The sequence below is a fragment of the Lupinus angustifolius genome, chromosome LG03 (genome assembly GCF_001865875.1).
Source record: "Lupinus angustifolius cultivar Tanjil chromosome LG03, LupAngTanjil_v1.0, whole genome shotgun sequence".
NCBI lineage: Eukaryota > Viridiplantae > Streptophyta > Magnoliopsida > Fabales > Fabaceae > Lupinus > Lupinus angustifolius.
In genome coordinates this window covers 28,342,220-28,358,279 of record NC_032011.1, presented here as the reverse complement: position 1 = coordinate 28,358,279, position 16,060 = coordinate 28,342,220, and the positions used below count along the sequence as shown (strand labels likewise).

At 31.3% G+C, this 16,060-nt stretch overlaps 1 protein-coding gene across 1 annotated transcript in view; it reads right to left on the bottom strand.

Annotated features, from left to right (window-relative positions):
* Positions 1 to 16,060, bottom strand: part of LOC109342485 (protein LAZY 1-like) — a 30,420-nt gene that overhangs the window by 8,060 nt on the left and 6,300 nt on the right. Inside the window, exons 2-3 of the mRNA XM_019580463.1 lie at positions 6,555 to 6,621; positions 4,927 to 5,639 (exon numbers count right to left, since the gene is read on the bottom strand). Coding sequence (XP_019436008.1) covers positions 4,927 to 5,639; positions 6,555 to 6,621 — 780 coding nt within the window. The remainder of the gene's footprint in view (positions 1 to 4,926; positions 5,640 to 6,554; positions 6,622 to 16,060) is intronic.

Sequence of the window (16,060 nt, the reverse complement as noted above, 5' to 3'; positions counted from 1 at the left end):
TGATGGCAAGAACTACCATCGATGGTATGTACAAACGAATGTGATATTTGGGTACCTATAAGTTCTTGAGATTGTGGTGAATAGAGTTACGCCACTAGCAGATAATGCCATAGAAGAACAAAGAGTGAAGCGCAAGGAGAATATGAAGAATGATTGCATGGCATTATGCTTGATTTACGAATGTGTGGACAATGTTAAATTCGAGAAGTTAATGAGAGCATAAACCTCAACCCAAGCATGGAGAATCTTGGAAAAATGAAAGAAAGGTGCTGAACAATTGAAGAAAGTGCGTCTTCAAACCTTATGTAGGCAATTTGAATTGATGCAAATGGAGAAAAATGAAAGGGTTGTAGAGTTCTTCAATTGAATCACTACCCTAAAAATGCAATGAAATATAGTGGTGAATAGATTGTTGATCTCACCACAGTAGATAAAGTCAAGCACATTAAATCCCAAATTTGACCACATTGTGGTAGCTATTGAAGAAGCAATAAAATTGGAGGATATGAAAATTGAAGAACTCCAGGGATCACTTGAAGTGCATGAACAAAGGATCATTGAATGTCTAGGTGGGAGAGCATCAGACCAAGCACTCCAAGCACAATTCTTGATAAGAGGAGGGACACATGGCAGAGGAAGAGAACTTAGAGGTAGAGGTCATGGCAGAGAAATTAGGGAGAACACTAACAGAACTTGTAAACCTGTTGTGCCTAAATATTCTAGGAGATAAGGACACAAGGGGTTTCGTGGAGGCAAGAGAAGAATGGACAAAAGGAAGTCCAATTGCTACAATTATGGAAGAATTAGACATTTCTCATATAAATGCCAATTTCCAGCTAAGATTCAGAACAATGAAATGCAAGATAATGAGGTCAACATGGCCAAAGGATCATATGTAGAAGATTTTGTGAGCATTATATTGATCATGATGAGTGGAGTTGAAGAATTTGGAGATGATGAGACTTGGTATTTGGACTCTGGTTGCTCCAACCACATGACTGGACACATAGATTAGTTGATGCACTTTGATGAAAGAAGGAAAATCCAGCTAAGGCTTGTTGACAATAGAACAATTCAAGAAAAAGACACAAGTGACATTCTAATATGAAGAAAGAATGACAACAAAACTATGACCAAAGATGTTCTATATGTTCCTACAATGAGAAGCGACCTCATCAGCATTGGCCAACTGCTGGAGAGAGTATTCATTATGAGTCTGCATCAAGGGAGTCTTGAATTGTATGACACAAGGAACATAAAGATTCGCAAGGCTCCATTCTCAACAAACAAAACATTCAAAGTCACAATTGGCACATTGATGTCACATTGCTTGCCAGCTGAATAACAAGTGGATAATTCTTGGCTTTGGCACATGACGTATGGTCATCTCCATTTTAGAGATCTAAGCATGTTGCATAATAAGAATATAGTAACACGTCTTCGTTATATCAAGTATCCTCAAGTAATGTGTGAGAAATGCCTCATGAGCAAACGATTGAGATCTGCTTTTGGGCCCTATGCACCCAATAGAGCCAAGGACTTGTTGAATATCATATATTATGATGTATGTGGACCCTTTGAGGTTTTATCCCTAGGAGTACGAAAATACTTTGTCTCATTTGTTGATGAGTTCAAAAAGAAATTATGGACATATCCACTAAAAGCCAAGAATGAAGTGTTTGATACCTTCAAGATGTTCAAGGCCTTAGTGGAGAAACAATCAAGAAAACATGTCAAGGTGTTGAGAATTGATGGTGGTGGAGAGTTTACCTCTAGAGAATTTGAGGAACTCTGCAAGGAAAATGAGATAATTCATGAGACCACAACCCCTACACACCTCGACAGAATGGTGTGGTTTAAAGAAGACCATCATGAACATGGTCAGAATTATGATGAAAGACACTAAACTCCAACTAGGATTCTAGGTTGAGGCACTAGATATAGCTACTTATGTGTTGAACTTGTTCCCAACTCAAAATTCAACATCTTTGGTGCCTATGAGATTTGGTCAGGAAGAAAACCACCAGTTCATCATCTTAGGGTCTTTGGAACTCTGCTACACTCATGTTCTAGATCAAAGGAGAAGAAAATTGGATGATAAGAGCGAAGCCATGATTTATTTGGCTATCACCCTACAGGGTGATACAAAGTGTACAATCTTAAGACCAACGAGGTGGTTTACAACAGAGATGTATAATTGATGAATTAAATCATTTGGAGGACAAGCTGGATCAACAAGATCAAGAAATTACTCAAGTCTACATCCCAATAGAGTCTATTCAGCATCAAACAGAGGCACCCTCAAATGAAGAAAAGTGAACTTGGATAAGCAACTCATCAAGGTAGATCTGAAAGAGTTAGAGGCCCATCAAGACTAAGAGACTATCATGTATTTCCAGATAGTGAAATCACAGATGATGGAAAACTTTTGCATTGCACTAATGGTTGTTATTGAACTAGTAAATTTATAGGATGCAATCAAAGAGAAAGTTCAGACAGATGTTATGGATGAGGAACTAAGAGCCATAGAGTGGAACAACACTTGGGATTTAGCCACTCTACCACCTGGAAAGAACTCAATATTAGTAAAGTGGATCTATAAGACTAAACTGAAGCATGATGGCAGAATAGGTAAACACAAATCAAGGCTAGTATCAAAAGGGTTCATGCAAAATGAGGTGTTTGCACATGTGGCTAAATTTGAAACTGTTAGAATTGGTGAGCCTAGCTAGTTGGAAAGGAAAGTTTGGAAATTAGATGTCAAATCTGCATTTCTAAATGGGCCATTGGATGAAAAAGTATACATCCATCAGCCACTTGGATTCATAACTCTAGGCAAAGAAGACAAGGTGCTCAGGCTTAGAAAGGCTCTGTATGGACTAAAACAAGCTCTTAGGGCTTCGAACAAGATGATAGACTCATTTATCCAACATGAAGGCTTTAAGAAGTGCACATTGGAGCATGACATATGCATAAAGACAACCAAAGGTCTTGAAGTATTGATAATTTGTCTTTATGTAGATAATCTATTGATCACAATAAGCAGTATATAAGAAATGGAAGAATTGAAGAATAATCTCAAACATGAATTTAAGATGACTGATCTTGGCAAGTGATCATACTTCCTTGGTATTGAATTTGTTAAAACCAAGGATGGAGTAGTGATGCATAAGAGAAAGTACATAAAAGAGGTGCAGAATTGATTGAAACTGGATTAATGTAATGACGTATCAACTCCACTGGAAGGAAATCTTAAAGCTAGTCACTTGTGAGAGTGGAGAATCATTCGACAACATATTGTTTAGACAGTTTGTGGGATGCCTAAGATTTATTTGCCGCAACATACCAAAAATATTATATAGAATAGGTCTTGTTAGCAAGTTCATGAGCAACCCAAAGCAATCTAATTTAGCAGCTGAAAAAGGGATCTTAAGATACCTAAAGGGAACAACCAATTGTGGGATACTATTCCCCTATCAAAAGGAGAAAGGTGAGGTACATCTTGCAGCCTACTCTAACTCGGATTGGTGTGGTGATAAAGTGGAGAGAAGGTCAACCTTAGGCTATATGATTATGTTGTGTGGTGCCCCCATTTCATATAATCCTAAAAAGAAACTTATGGTGGAATTATCTACTTGTGAAGCTAAGCATATCTCAGCTTGTAGTGCAGCTTGTCAAGCATTATGGATAATGTCTCTAATGTCAAAATTGGGCTTGAAGATAGATGAGTTTGTGGAGTTACAAATGGATAATAAGTCTGCAATTGATTTGGCAAAGAATCATGTATCACATGGGCGAAGTAAGCATATTGAAACTAAGTTCCATTTCCTAAGAGATCAAGTCAACAAAGGAAGAATCAAGTTGAAGTATGGCAACACTGAATCTCAACTTGCTAACTTGATGACAAAAGCCTTGAAGGATATTAGATTTAAAATGTTTAGGGACTTGCTTGGTGTAGTAGATTTGAAGGATGTTTCATCATGTTAATAGAATAGGAATTAAGGGAGAGTGTTAAGAAATAATTCATTTTTTAGAAGGTAGTTTGTGAAGTCAGTTTTGTTAGTAAGCATAGTTTCCATTTTGAAAATATGCAGTTAAGTAGTTGACACTGCTTTTTGTACTGATTTTCTGATTTTGGCTTGTATTTGGTTAATATTAAATACACAACCTTAACATTCATTTCAATACACGAAATACAAAGAGGTATTATAAACAAAAGCATATCCTTTCTTCTTCTCTCTATCTCAACTTCTTTTATTTTTCTTTGTTCTGCTGTAACAAGTACTAGTATTTACATGTTTTCAAGTTTTATTATATATTTAGTAATAATTAATATATATGAATAATTATTAATACAATAAATTTATTGGTATAATTCAATCACTAATATAGTAATATTATTATGCTATAATAATAATAAAGATTATAAGTAATAAAAAACTATAGTTTATATATAAATATTTATTAAAAATTAAATTTATTAATACGTGTATCCTTATCAATAGTTTTACCATCCAAAATTAAGTATGATTTCCATATTTTTTTTCTATATATAATTATAATTTAAGTTTGAGTCTATTTAATGTGAAAAAAAATGTTGAAGAGTTTTGCTAGGGGTCATTTCATTGAGTCTAAAATATATATGCATAGTATAAATATTTATATAAAATCAATATATCATTATTTTTATATTACTTTTTTGAAGAGTACTAATGATTAAACATAAATGATAGATAATGCAATTATAATATATAAAAATGTTAGATATTTGTTGGATTATGGCCAAAAAAATCAAAATCCATTTTAATTTTTGTTGGATATATGGCGATATGTTGTTATAAGATGCAAAGACAAAGGGTGATAGGGACAACAATGGGGGATTTGTTTTCAAAGGCAATACAAAAAAACTTAGTGATAGAGACCAACCTTTTGGAGCTTTTTATTGGTTGAAGCAAAAACAGCATCATCCCCAGAAGTGTTGGTGCTTTTTGAAGAGCCATTAACCTTTTTCAACATCTTTTTCATAATCTGAATTGCAGACTTATGTGTTTTCTTCACTTCTATGCTGTCTCTAGTTGTTGTTGTTGTCTTTGTTCTATGAAATAACTCAGCAAGTGATGCCCTCTCTTTTCTCACTTCTGTTTTCTCTTTCAATTCAACTGATGAACCCAACAAATAACCTTGCAATGGACACAAACTTCTGTTCCCATAATCTTCAGCTTCAGACCCATCTATTTGTTTTTCATCACTAAGTGTAACAATGCTTACATGACTGTTTCTCCTTGATGATTCATAAGACCTTTCTTCTTTTTCAGCAACAAGGAATTTTTCAAGCTCATGACTTATGAGTTTCAAGTCATTCTCAGTAACTTCTGCATGCATGTTTTCCAAGGGCATGGAAAATGTTGGTGTTCCTGGCTCATTGGTTACTGTTTCTGCACCAAGTGTTCCAATTGTTAAGAAACCCTTGAAAATCTCAGAAATGACTGCATGTGTTTCTTCTTGTTGTTTATCTTCTTCTATGCTATAATCAAAGCCAGAATAAGATTCTTGACTTAAGAAACTGGGTTGATTTATGCAGCTGAAGCTTCCCTTTGTATGAAGTGCTGGCTGCATTGTAGGGTAAGTACAAGGGTTTCCTGAAATTGGAGTTCTAAGTGAAATCATTGAATTGGTGAAAATAGCAACTGAGGATAGATCTATAATATATATAACTTGGTGAAACATTTTGATTTATTTCATAGGAATAATGAGCATGGGAAAAAAAAATATAGCAATGCAATGAGTTATACAAGTACAACATTTTATGTGGAGCAGTAACTTATCGACCTGTTAAAACTTGAAACACTAAAAGTAAGAATAAAACGCAAATGTTTCATGCACAATGGTGGTCCTGGTCGGTTTAGAAAAGTTTAATATGCAAAACAAATTATAATTATTTTAAATTGTAGTTGCAGTCATGGTTGTGAAGTAGATTATAACCTTTGCGGTGTAAGTTTTTTTAGATTAAAAAATATTTTTGAATTTGATGTAATATGATGTTGACCAAATATTGTACAATACAGTTGTGTTATTGTCCGATGTGAACGCATCATTATGATTCAGTATCATATTGCAATTACGGTGTGATACGGTTGTAACAATTACCTTAATCACAGTATCATATTACCTTAATCACAATATCATATCAAGTTATGTGGTCCCTAATTTGAAACAATAATATGGAGTCATGTGACGTTTTAGTTAGTATACTCTTCAAAGTTAATGATCTACTCGTCTGTCATATAGCTTAGTTGTGTCAAAGTCTGACTTGTGACGATTTGTACCATTGCTTAGAATTCTTAATATTTGTTTACAAGTTAATTTTTAAAAGGTTACAGTGAGAAAAGAAATATATTTATAAGATGGTTTTTAAGTTTTTTTTTTCCTCTTTCTCCGATAAAATATGATCTTGCAAACAAACCATAAAATAAGTTTTACATTTCCAACTTCTTTCTTTTCCCCTTTGTTTGTAAGAAAAAGTGAGAAAAGATGCAAGAAGAAAGATAAGTTACCAAGTGTGAAATCCTTGATAGTATCATCATTGTTCTGTCTAAGTTTTCGATGCACCCATTGAAATAACTACAAGAAGTAACAGCAACATTAAGATCAAGGATTAAAAGAAATGTGTAATTCAAGATTAGGCATAGTTTAGACTTACCTTCATTTTGATATCTTTAGTTGTAGCCAAGGTTTTCTTGTCTAACAGGTTATGCTGCTATATATATGTGTGTTTGTAAGGAAGAAAAAACACTAGGATTGAGAGGTTATGATTGATCAAGTGAAAAGGCACAAGCACCTTTCATTTTGACTCTTATTGAGTTGGAAGTAAGTAGATGCTAGAAGGGTCTATGATAGATATGTGTATAGACAAAAACAATTAGATAGATACAACAACTTGGTTAGTTATTATTATGGAAAGGAAAATGATATATCCTCCTACTATATCCTCCTACTAATCCTCCTATTCACAAAAAGATGATATGTGTCACAATAAGATACTTTAATTATCAATGATTGGATTACAAGTGACATGTGTCATTTTTTTGTGGGTAGGAGGATTAGTAGGAGGATATAGTAGGAGGATATAGCAATGCTCTTATCGAAATCAAATCAAGTTGAATAGGGATTATCTATATCAAAACTGTAAAACAACTAGAATAGTGGAAAACATAATTAAAATTTTTATATTAGATGCCAAAATTTTATTAGATAATACATGATTGAGAACAAAATTTTGAGATATGTGATCTTACTCGGATGCAAACTGGGAAGGGGAATGTGTACTAAGAAGTTTCTACTTGTCTATATTTTTGTCTCTAGGAACTTTAATGGGGTAATTCATAAAGCATGTGAATCAATAACCTTAAATCCAATGGACACCAAAAGTGCATTCAGGTACCAAAGCACTGTCAATTTTGAAAGATGAAGCATATTATACATGTCAATTTCTAAAGCAGTGTTACTTCTGAGAATTAAAATATACATATATTGATTGTTTATGATTACAAGTGTGCATAATATCATGTTTTAAGTTTTAAATCACTAGGGATAGCATAATCAGTTAAGGACATTTCTAAGTTAATACGCTTTAGGTGACAATGACATGCAATTACTGGAAACACTTCTGTTTGATTCAAAAGCCCCACCTGCGGCATATAAAATGTTGGTCTAGTGGTATAAGGTCCTGCCTAGATCTCAGGATAACTAAAAAGTCAAAGGTTCAATTCCTGATAACGACATTTGTTAGGAGGAAATACTTTTGGTATTACAAAAAAATACTCACTCCCTTCCACTAAGTAGTAAATACTTTTGTACTTTTTATAGGTGCAATTGCAAACATTATTATTTATAATTGATAACTATTTTTAAGTTTGCCATACAAAGTATGTTAGTTAGATTTACATTGTAAAATTGATAACTTGCACGGCCAGGTTGCAAAGATTTTGGATATGTTTAAAGCATTCAGAAAATCTGGTCATCATGGATGTGACTATAAGTTTTTTCTGATATATTAATATATTTATAATTGTAGTTTTTAATGTATTTTAACGATAATTATAATTATAAGTTTGAGTCTAGTTAATGTGAAAAAAGATGTTGAAGAGTTTTGTTTGGGGTCATTCCATTTCACTTTAATTAGTTCAGATTTAATGTAACTTCGAGTACAAGGATATTTGGCTAATGACACAAAAAAATCAAGTTGATATGAATTTTCTACCTTTCATATTTTAATTAATCCCTAAAAATATCGGTTAACATTTTTCCAAAGTGGAAATTACTACTTTTCCATGAGCTTCATAACTTCAAAAGATGTTGTATGGTTTTATCATTCTTACATTCCTCAACAATGATCAGCGCACAGTTTACTTTTGTTACGGGAACTGTTGGTTTCAATAATCGAAAGAGAATATGTGTTATGTATAATACTTGATTTTATTCATCAACAAGATACATGATTTATACAGTATGCAGAAAAAATAAATTCTTACCTAAATAGTATAATGAGTTATATAAGTGCTCCAACATAGTAGATAAAAATATTTCTGACAATCATATTGGCTCTTTATTATCTAATGAATAGAAACATAATAAATTCCGAGTCATATTAATCAAGACTTTTCATTAACTTTGGAGCTGCAAACTTCAAGTTTTATGATATACTTATTCTTAGAACCGTCAAGATTGAACTTAGTTATGTAAGTTCATTTGACTCATATACCATTTTTGTGTTTAGGCATCTGTACGAACTCACATGTCTCATTTTTATCAATCACCATGACATCCTCCTTTATTGTATCTACCCATTTCTAGTCAGTTATAGTTTCTTCATATCCTGCAACACCTGATGGTATACTCATAGGTCCTCCAACATTTTTGTGTATCAGTTGTAACTTCTGTGTAGCCTACCATATTTTTTTTTGTGAAAAAAGAAGCCTTGTATGCTTCCCATATCGACAAACAATGTGCGTATGAGACTTTGTTTTTGTATCTTCTTTGTGTACTACAACCTGCTCATCTTTCATCAAATCCAAGATAAAGCTTTTACCTTACATTTGAACTTTGAACACCTCTTTGCTTTATGAATCTTTAATCATGCAATTTTTGTGTTCAAACAAAACCTTATAGTCTTTCTCCATAACTGAAGAACACTTAACAAATTTTGTTTAATTTCAGGAACATATAAGACATCATGAATTAATTTCAAATTTGTGTAACTTTTATTTGCAACTGTTCCTTTGCATTTGTTGTAATATATGCCTCATTTCCAATTTTGACTTTGGAAATAGTTGTTTTGTCAAGCTCTTTGAAGAGTTCTCGATCATAAGTTATGTGGTTTGTACAACCAATATCAATGAGCCAACTTGATGTAGAACTTTTGGCGTCAAAACATGATACTGCGAACAATTGCTCTTCTTCAGCACCCTTAGTCTCTCCTTGTTGTTGTTGAAACTTGCATATTTTTTCCATTGGCCCTAACTGGCCACACTTAGAATCTTGCATTATGCATCCACCAACATCTGTTTTATAGATGATTAGTTTTTTTCAGTAGGAATAAAGTGGAAAGACTTCTTTGTTGCTACTTTGGTTATTGTATTTATTCTCTGTAGAAACACTACTTTTCCTCTTTTTCTTTTCTTTCCAACTATTGTTATTTTGTAAATTGGTATGGAAAGCATTTTCCATAGATCCTTCTTGCATCATTAGTCTCTTTTGTTTTTGTGTCTGTAATGCATTCAACACTTCTGTCAATGTGATGCTTGACATATCATAGACATTTCCAGAGATGAAATTGCAGCTTCATATTTTTTAGGAAGTGTAACTAGAACCTTTTGAACTATTATAGAATCAGAAAATTCAGTACTAAAAAGTCTTACATTGTTGGTAATGACTAGAAGTTTACCAGAGTACTCCTTAATTGTTTATGAATCTCTCATCCTTTGCATCTCAAATTCTCGGATCAAATTCATTACTTGCATCCCTTTGACCATTTCATCTCCCTCATATTCTTGCTTCATAAAATTTTAGATTGCATAGGTTGTTTTCATTGTCATTATTCTATTAAAAATGATGGGTGAAACAGCTACATATAGACATACTATTGATTTGGACTTTCTTTGTTTCATCTCCTTCTCATTTTTAATTTGTGCAACAATTGGATTGTGTGGAAGTGTCGGAATGATATAATCTTTGCAATGGCTTCTCATAGATCATTAACATCCAAGAAAGCTTCTATTCTAACAGTGCATACATGATAATTCTTTCTAGTAAACACTAGAGGTGAAAATGTAGCAGACACTACTTCTGAATTCATTTTGACAATTTTTGACAATGGAAGGTAATAGAGAAAGTGTTCTGATCGTATTAGTTTTGGTTTGTGTTTGTGTTTGTTCTCACAAATCCCTCAATATATAATTCTATATACCAATTTGTTGGTTATGTAGCGAACAATAATGTAGATAGAAAATGTGTTATGCATAAAAATTGATTTTATTTATCAACAAGACACATAATTTATACAGCATGGAAAAGAAATTTGATGCAAAAAAATAAATTCATATATGAATAACATAATGCGAGACATAAATGCTCCAACATAGTAAATGAAAATATTCCTAACAGCCATAACAGATTCTGAGTAATATTAATCAACAGGAACACATTTTCTGTCCTGCAAAGCATATTAACTTGAATATATTTTCTTTCTTCAACTAATCAAAATATATCATATATATAATGACACACTTTATGGGATAAAAGATGTACTCCCAAATTAAATTTAATAAAAGTTTTTTTTTTATTATCACAGAAATTAGTTTTCGGTCAGGGACAGAAGATCCATTAATGAAAGTCACGTTTTTGCCCCATTTACTGTCAATGGAAAAGAACCAGAAAAGATAAGATTAATTATGCATTTGTTCGGTTGAAGTGTATACACAGCTTTCAGAATATCTAGGCTAATTGTAAAGAGGAAATGCTTGATCCTCTGAAGCTTTTATTTTTCTTTTTTCTCATATAAAATCTAACTCGCGAATAAAATATTGAATATATTGTAGTATAAAATCTAACTCGCAAATAAAATATTGAATGTATTGTGGGACTCATTAATATTTGTTACGCACTTCTTTATAGTATTATTGTCGAACTAGTCTAAGTAATGAATGTAAGGTGTAAATAGTCTTAGAATTATTCAAATATTCTATGATATTACATGACCTCTTACATATTTCTAAGTCAGTGAACTATTCTCTTATCATGCTACCAATGTTTTATGTTTCTAGGATTATACCAATGGTTTTGTTGCTACATGGAGCATGTTGCAGAAATAATTTCAATTTCTGTTCCTGAAAGATCAACATGGTATCAAGAATCCAAGATTAATTTGGCCCAGAAAACTATTGTAAGCTCATGCTTGGAAACCACTTGGTATTTATCATTCTTGTTGTGTGAATATTATTATGTACATATTTAAATATTATGTGTAAAGTGAAATCATAGAATGCCAATTACTGATTAACTTTGGTGGTATATGTAAGTTTTTCTTTAACAAACATCCAAATTTGAGTTTTGCTTATATAGAAAAACCCTGAATATGAAAAAACTATTATTTATTTATATATATATATATATATATATTTAAGAACATAAATTATAATGTTTTAGCAGATATATTTAACATGTATTTCAGTAGTATTTTAAATTATATTTCATAATTGTAATTGCGGTTTCAGATGTCTCAACAGGTATCGACCACAATTGTAATGTAAATTTTTTATCCATATTATATTATAATGTAATGCAAGATTACTAGTTTAAGTATAAAATCAAAACGTATTTAATTGAGAAAATAAATTTACTTTTTAATGATAATACAAACCTGAATTTCGAGATTTGAGATAACTCGGAAGGATAAGACAAATACATCATATCCCAAAACTATATAATATGTAATTTTCGTGATAATTAGCTTCTGGTCGAGATTGTTCATCGACAAATCACATCGTCATTAACCAAATCTTCACAGGTTGTTTAACAGAAAAACAGAAATGTATTGTGTCAAATTTTGTTCATTATAATGACAATGAAATAAAAACAGAAAAAAATAATAAATGCTTAATTTTTTTAATTAACATATTTCATTGGTGTGAAACATAATTTAATGTATGATTTAAAACAATAGATATATGTTATTATTAGAAAGCCATGCATAGGTGTATTTCTTAGTGATGAAGCCACTTCCAATAATTTTCTTGAATACAAATAAATGTTAGTTGAATTATTATGAGTGTGGTACGATAAAAAGTTTGATTGGTTGATAAAAAGTAAACAGGTTAGTAGTACCATAGACAGTATTTGTTTGTCGCAATGCTAATATAACTTGTCAAATATAGAGTAGCTTATGTCATGTTTAGATTTTTCTTCTCAGATTTTTTCCTTTCATGAAAACATAAGCAGTACATTATATTCTATCAACAAAATTGCACGTCGAACTAGGGGTAACACTTAATTAGCAATCACCATGCATGACATTCCCAATTAAGAAACAATTTATTTGCATCAAGACACTAGTACACTATGTTGCAATAGAGAAACGTGTCGTTAGTCTGGCCATAAAAAAAGAGTTTAATATCTATACACATTGTTGGAGAATATTCTAGTATATATTTAGCTAACGAGAGATGATTTGATCTTTAGCAAAAAGGAGTTCTGCTATATAGAAGTAGAGGTGGCAAATGGATGGATATTGATGAATTTGGATTTTGATTCTCATGGGTGAATACAAACTCATTCACCAATCCATTTAAATCATATTTTAAATTATCCAATTATTCCATATTCAAACTTAATGGATGAATTTCAATACATTCAATCGATTCATGACTTCATTTTCATGAATTTGGATAGATGAATATATATCAAATCCATTTGATTTTTTAATTGAAACAAAAAATATTTTGTTTTAAAGTAAATCATTCTTTTGAAAAAATATATTTCAATAATGCATGATTTAAAATCACTTTTTAAATAAAAAAACATTTCTAATAATCATTTTTTGAATAAAAAAAACACTTCTTCACTAAACTTTTAAAAGAATTGTTTTTTTTTTTGCAATATTGTACAAGTATACGACATTTAAGGTTTTACATATAATGTTTCTAACAAATATTTATATATGTTATGTATTTAAAAGCAAACTTTTAATATTAACTTATTTATATGTCTTATAATTGATCTCAATTCAGTAAAACAATCAAAGTGAAAGTGAGAAACACTACAAGAAAGTGGAAGCTTTAGATATAGTGAATGAAATTAAAAAGGCAAAGAACACCATTTTTTAATATTTTTTTAGATGGATTGGTTATCCATCCAAATGGATAGATCCATGGATATCTATTGGATATTATGGATGTATTATATTCAAATTCATTCATTACTAAAATTATTCATTTGATTATATCCACTTAAATCTATTAGCTCTAATGGATTAATATAATTTTATTGGATTTAGATGAATTATGGATTGTGGATAATTTTGCCACCTATATATACAAAGTTATGGACATAATTCAAATTAGAACATGATGTTGCTTCTCATAGCGTAGGTTCTCATCCTTTTATTTTAACATGGCGACTAACTTGTGAACTGCAAGTTACTTTGCTTCCAAGCGAATTGTCTTTTTAGCCGTTGGATCGAATGATCTATAATCTCATCCATAAAAATTGTGATCGGCTACCCGTTGTTGTTTAGAAGTCGTGAAACTAAAGTATAACTATGATACCGAAATATGAATTCTATGGAAGTCAGTTGACATAGAACAACTTCTATACTTACTATAATTCATTATAAGCCATCCAGAAATCATGATATGCCATCATGACTTCTGACGAGATGTTGTATTAACCATCACGACTTCCATTTAGAAATCGTTATGTGCCATTACGACTTCTATACTGACGAGAAATTGTATTATACCATCATGACTTCCATTAAGAAGTCGTTATGTGTCATCTTGACTTTCTGACCAGAAGTTGTATTACACCATCACGACTTCCATTTAGAAGTTGTTATATGTCATCATGACTTCTCTATTGACCAAAAATTGTATTACACCATCACGATTTTTATACTGAAGTCGTATAATATTACAACAACTTCTAAAAGTTGCACAAAACAACAGTAACCAATAAACAAAAATTTTCATCAAATAAGCAGTTGATTTCTAAACAAACTAATAAGCACTTAGCATATTATACTTGGCCTTGTTTTAATGCAATGATGTACGGGTCTTTGGTCTTGTATACTGGTGTGTTATAGGAAAGTTTCTTAACCATTCATAGCCCATAAATTGTATATGAGTAAACACCCTTGTGTTTTATCAATATTATTTTTTGTTTAGCAAACACGTTATTTTTGTTATAATTTAAAATTTAGACAGAAAACCTGATTCTTGCAAAGTAAACCCCACCAATGACAACAAAAATAGTTTGAAGGCATCTTATTTTTAGCTAAACAACGAGCATATATAAACCAAAAGAGTTACCTCTTTAGGAGTAAGCACAAGGCCATGTCATAGACATTGAACTTTTTGATCAAAACAAACACTAAGTCTTCATAGTTATGGGTCAGGGTCACTTCAGGTTTAGTGCAAGGTAAGGTAAGACCCATAACAATGGTACATGGTGACCATGTGAATTCCATGTGATCAATAAAACCAGATTTGGTTGCCCCTTTTCAATTAGTAAAATGGTCACACTCAATATATACAGTATATAGATAATCATGGATTAATTAATAATAATATTTTGTTTATTTCAATTATCCTATATTCCTATTAAATCTATGCTAGAATTTTAGTGCTTTTTAAAAATTTATTTCATAGGCGGCACTCGCTAAGAGGTGGGTTTTGATTTTCAAACCGTTTTACATTTCTTTTTTAAACGGAACTGATTTTTCTTTTAAGTTGAGTGGTGTAAGATCCTGTTAGATTCCAGAATGACTAAAAGATTAAAATTTCAATTCATGTGAGTGATACTTGTTGGAATAGGCAAGCACGAATCCCGATAGAATTTCTTATCAAAAAAAGATGAGAAAATACTGTTGGTAATATAAAAAAATGGAAATGTTTTTGGGATGAATTGTATAACTATTATTTTTGGTGGTTTCACATTATTATTTGAGGAAATAATATATGAAATGATAGTGTAATTTTTTTTATATTATCAATAAATCATTTATTATTTATATATTAATTATTTTTAAAGAGTCAATAATTATAAAACTAATGATAAAATATGAATGATTGATGATTCACTGATAGTGTATAAAACTCATACATTGTCAATGCATAAATATTTCTCTTAGAAAAAATAGGTTCATTCTTCATAGATTGGATTTTAATGTGTTTTTTAATCAATGAAGGCAACCACCAACAAGATGTTGGTCTAGTGGTGTAAGGTCTTACTAGATCTCTAAGGTCGAAAGTTCGATTCCTATGAGCGACACTTGTTGAAAGCGACATTCATAAACCTCAAAAGAGATTAATTCTTTATCAAAAAGGTGAGAGCATATCATTCATAGTACAGAAAAAATAAAGGAAGACAAAGATAATGAGTATGCTAAGTGACTTTTGGTTCTAAGAAAGCCAATGATGTCAATTTCTTGTATTAGCCTTATGATTTCTAGTTTCTAAAATAAAAAATAAATTAATCCAATTTTTTGTGTGGCTAAAACCCTAATATTAGAGATGGAAAAACAGGTCATCTGACCTGTATTGTCTGTGCTCGCAAATGCCCGCGATAATTTCCTTCTTATAGTCTTACACATTATAGTCTTATAGTCTTACACATTATTGTACAATTTCTTATAGTCTTACACATTATTGTACAATTTCTTATAGTCTTACACATTATTGTACAATTTCTTATAGTCTTACACATTATTGTACAATTTCTTATAGTCTTACACATTATTGTACAATTTCTTATAGTCTTACACATTATTGTACAATTCATCTTCATG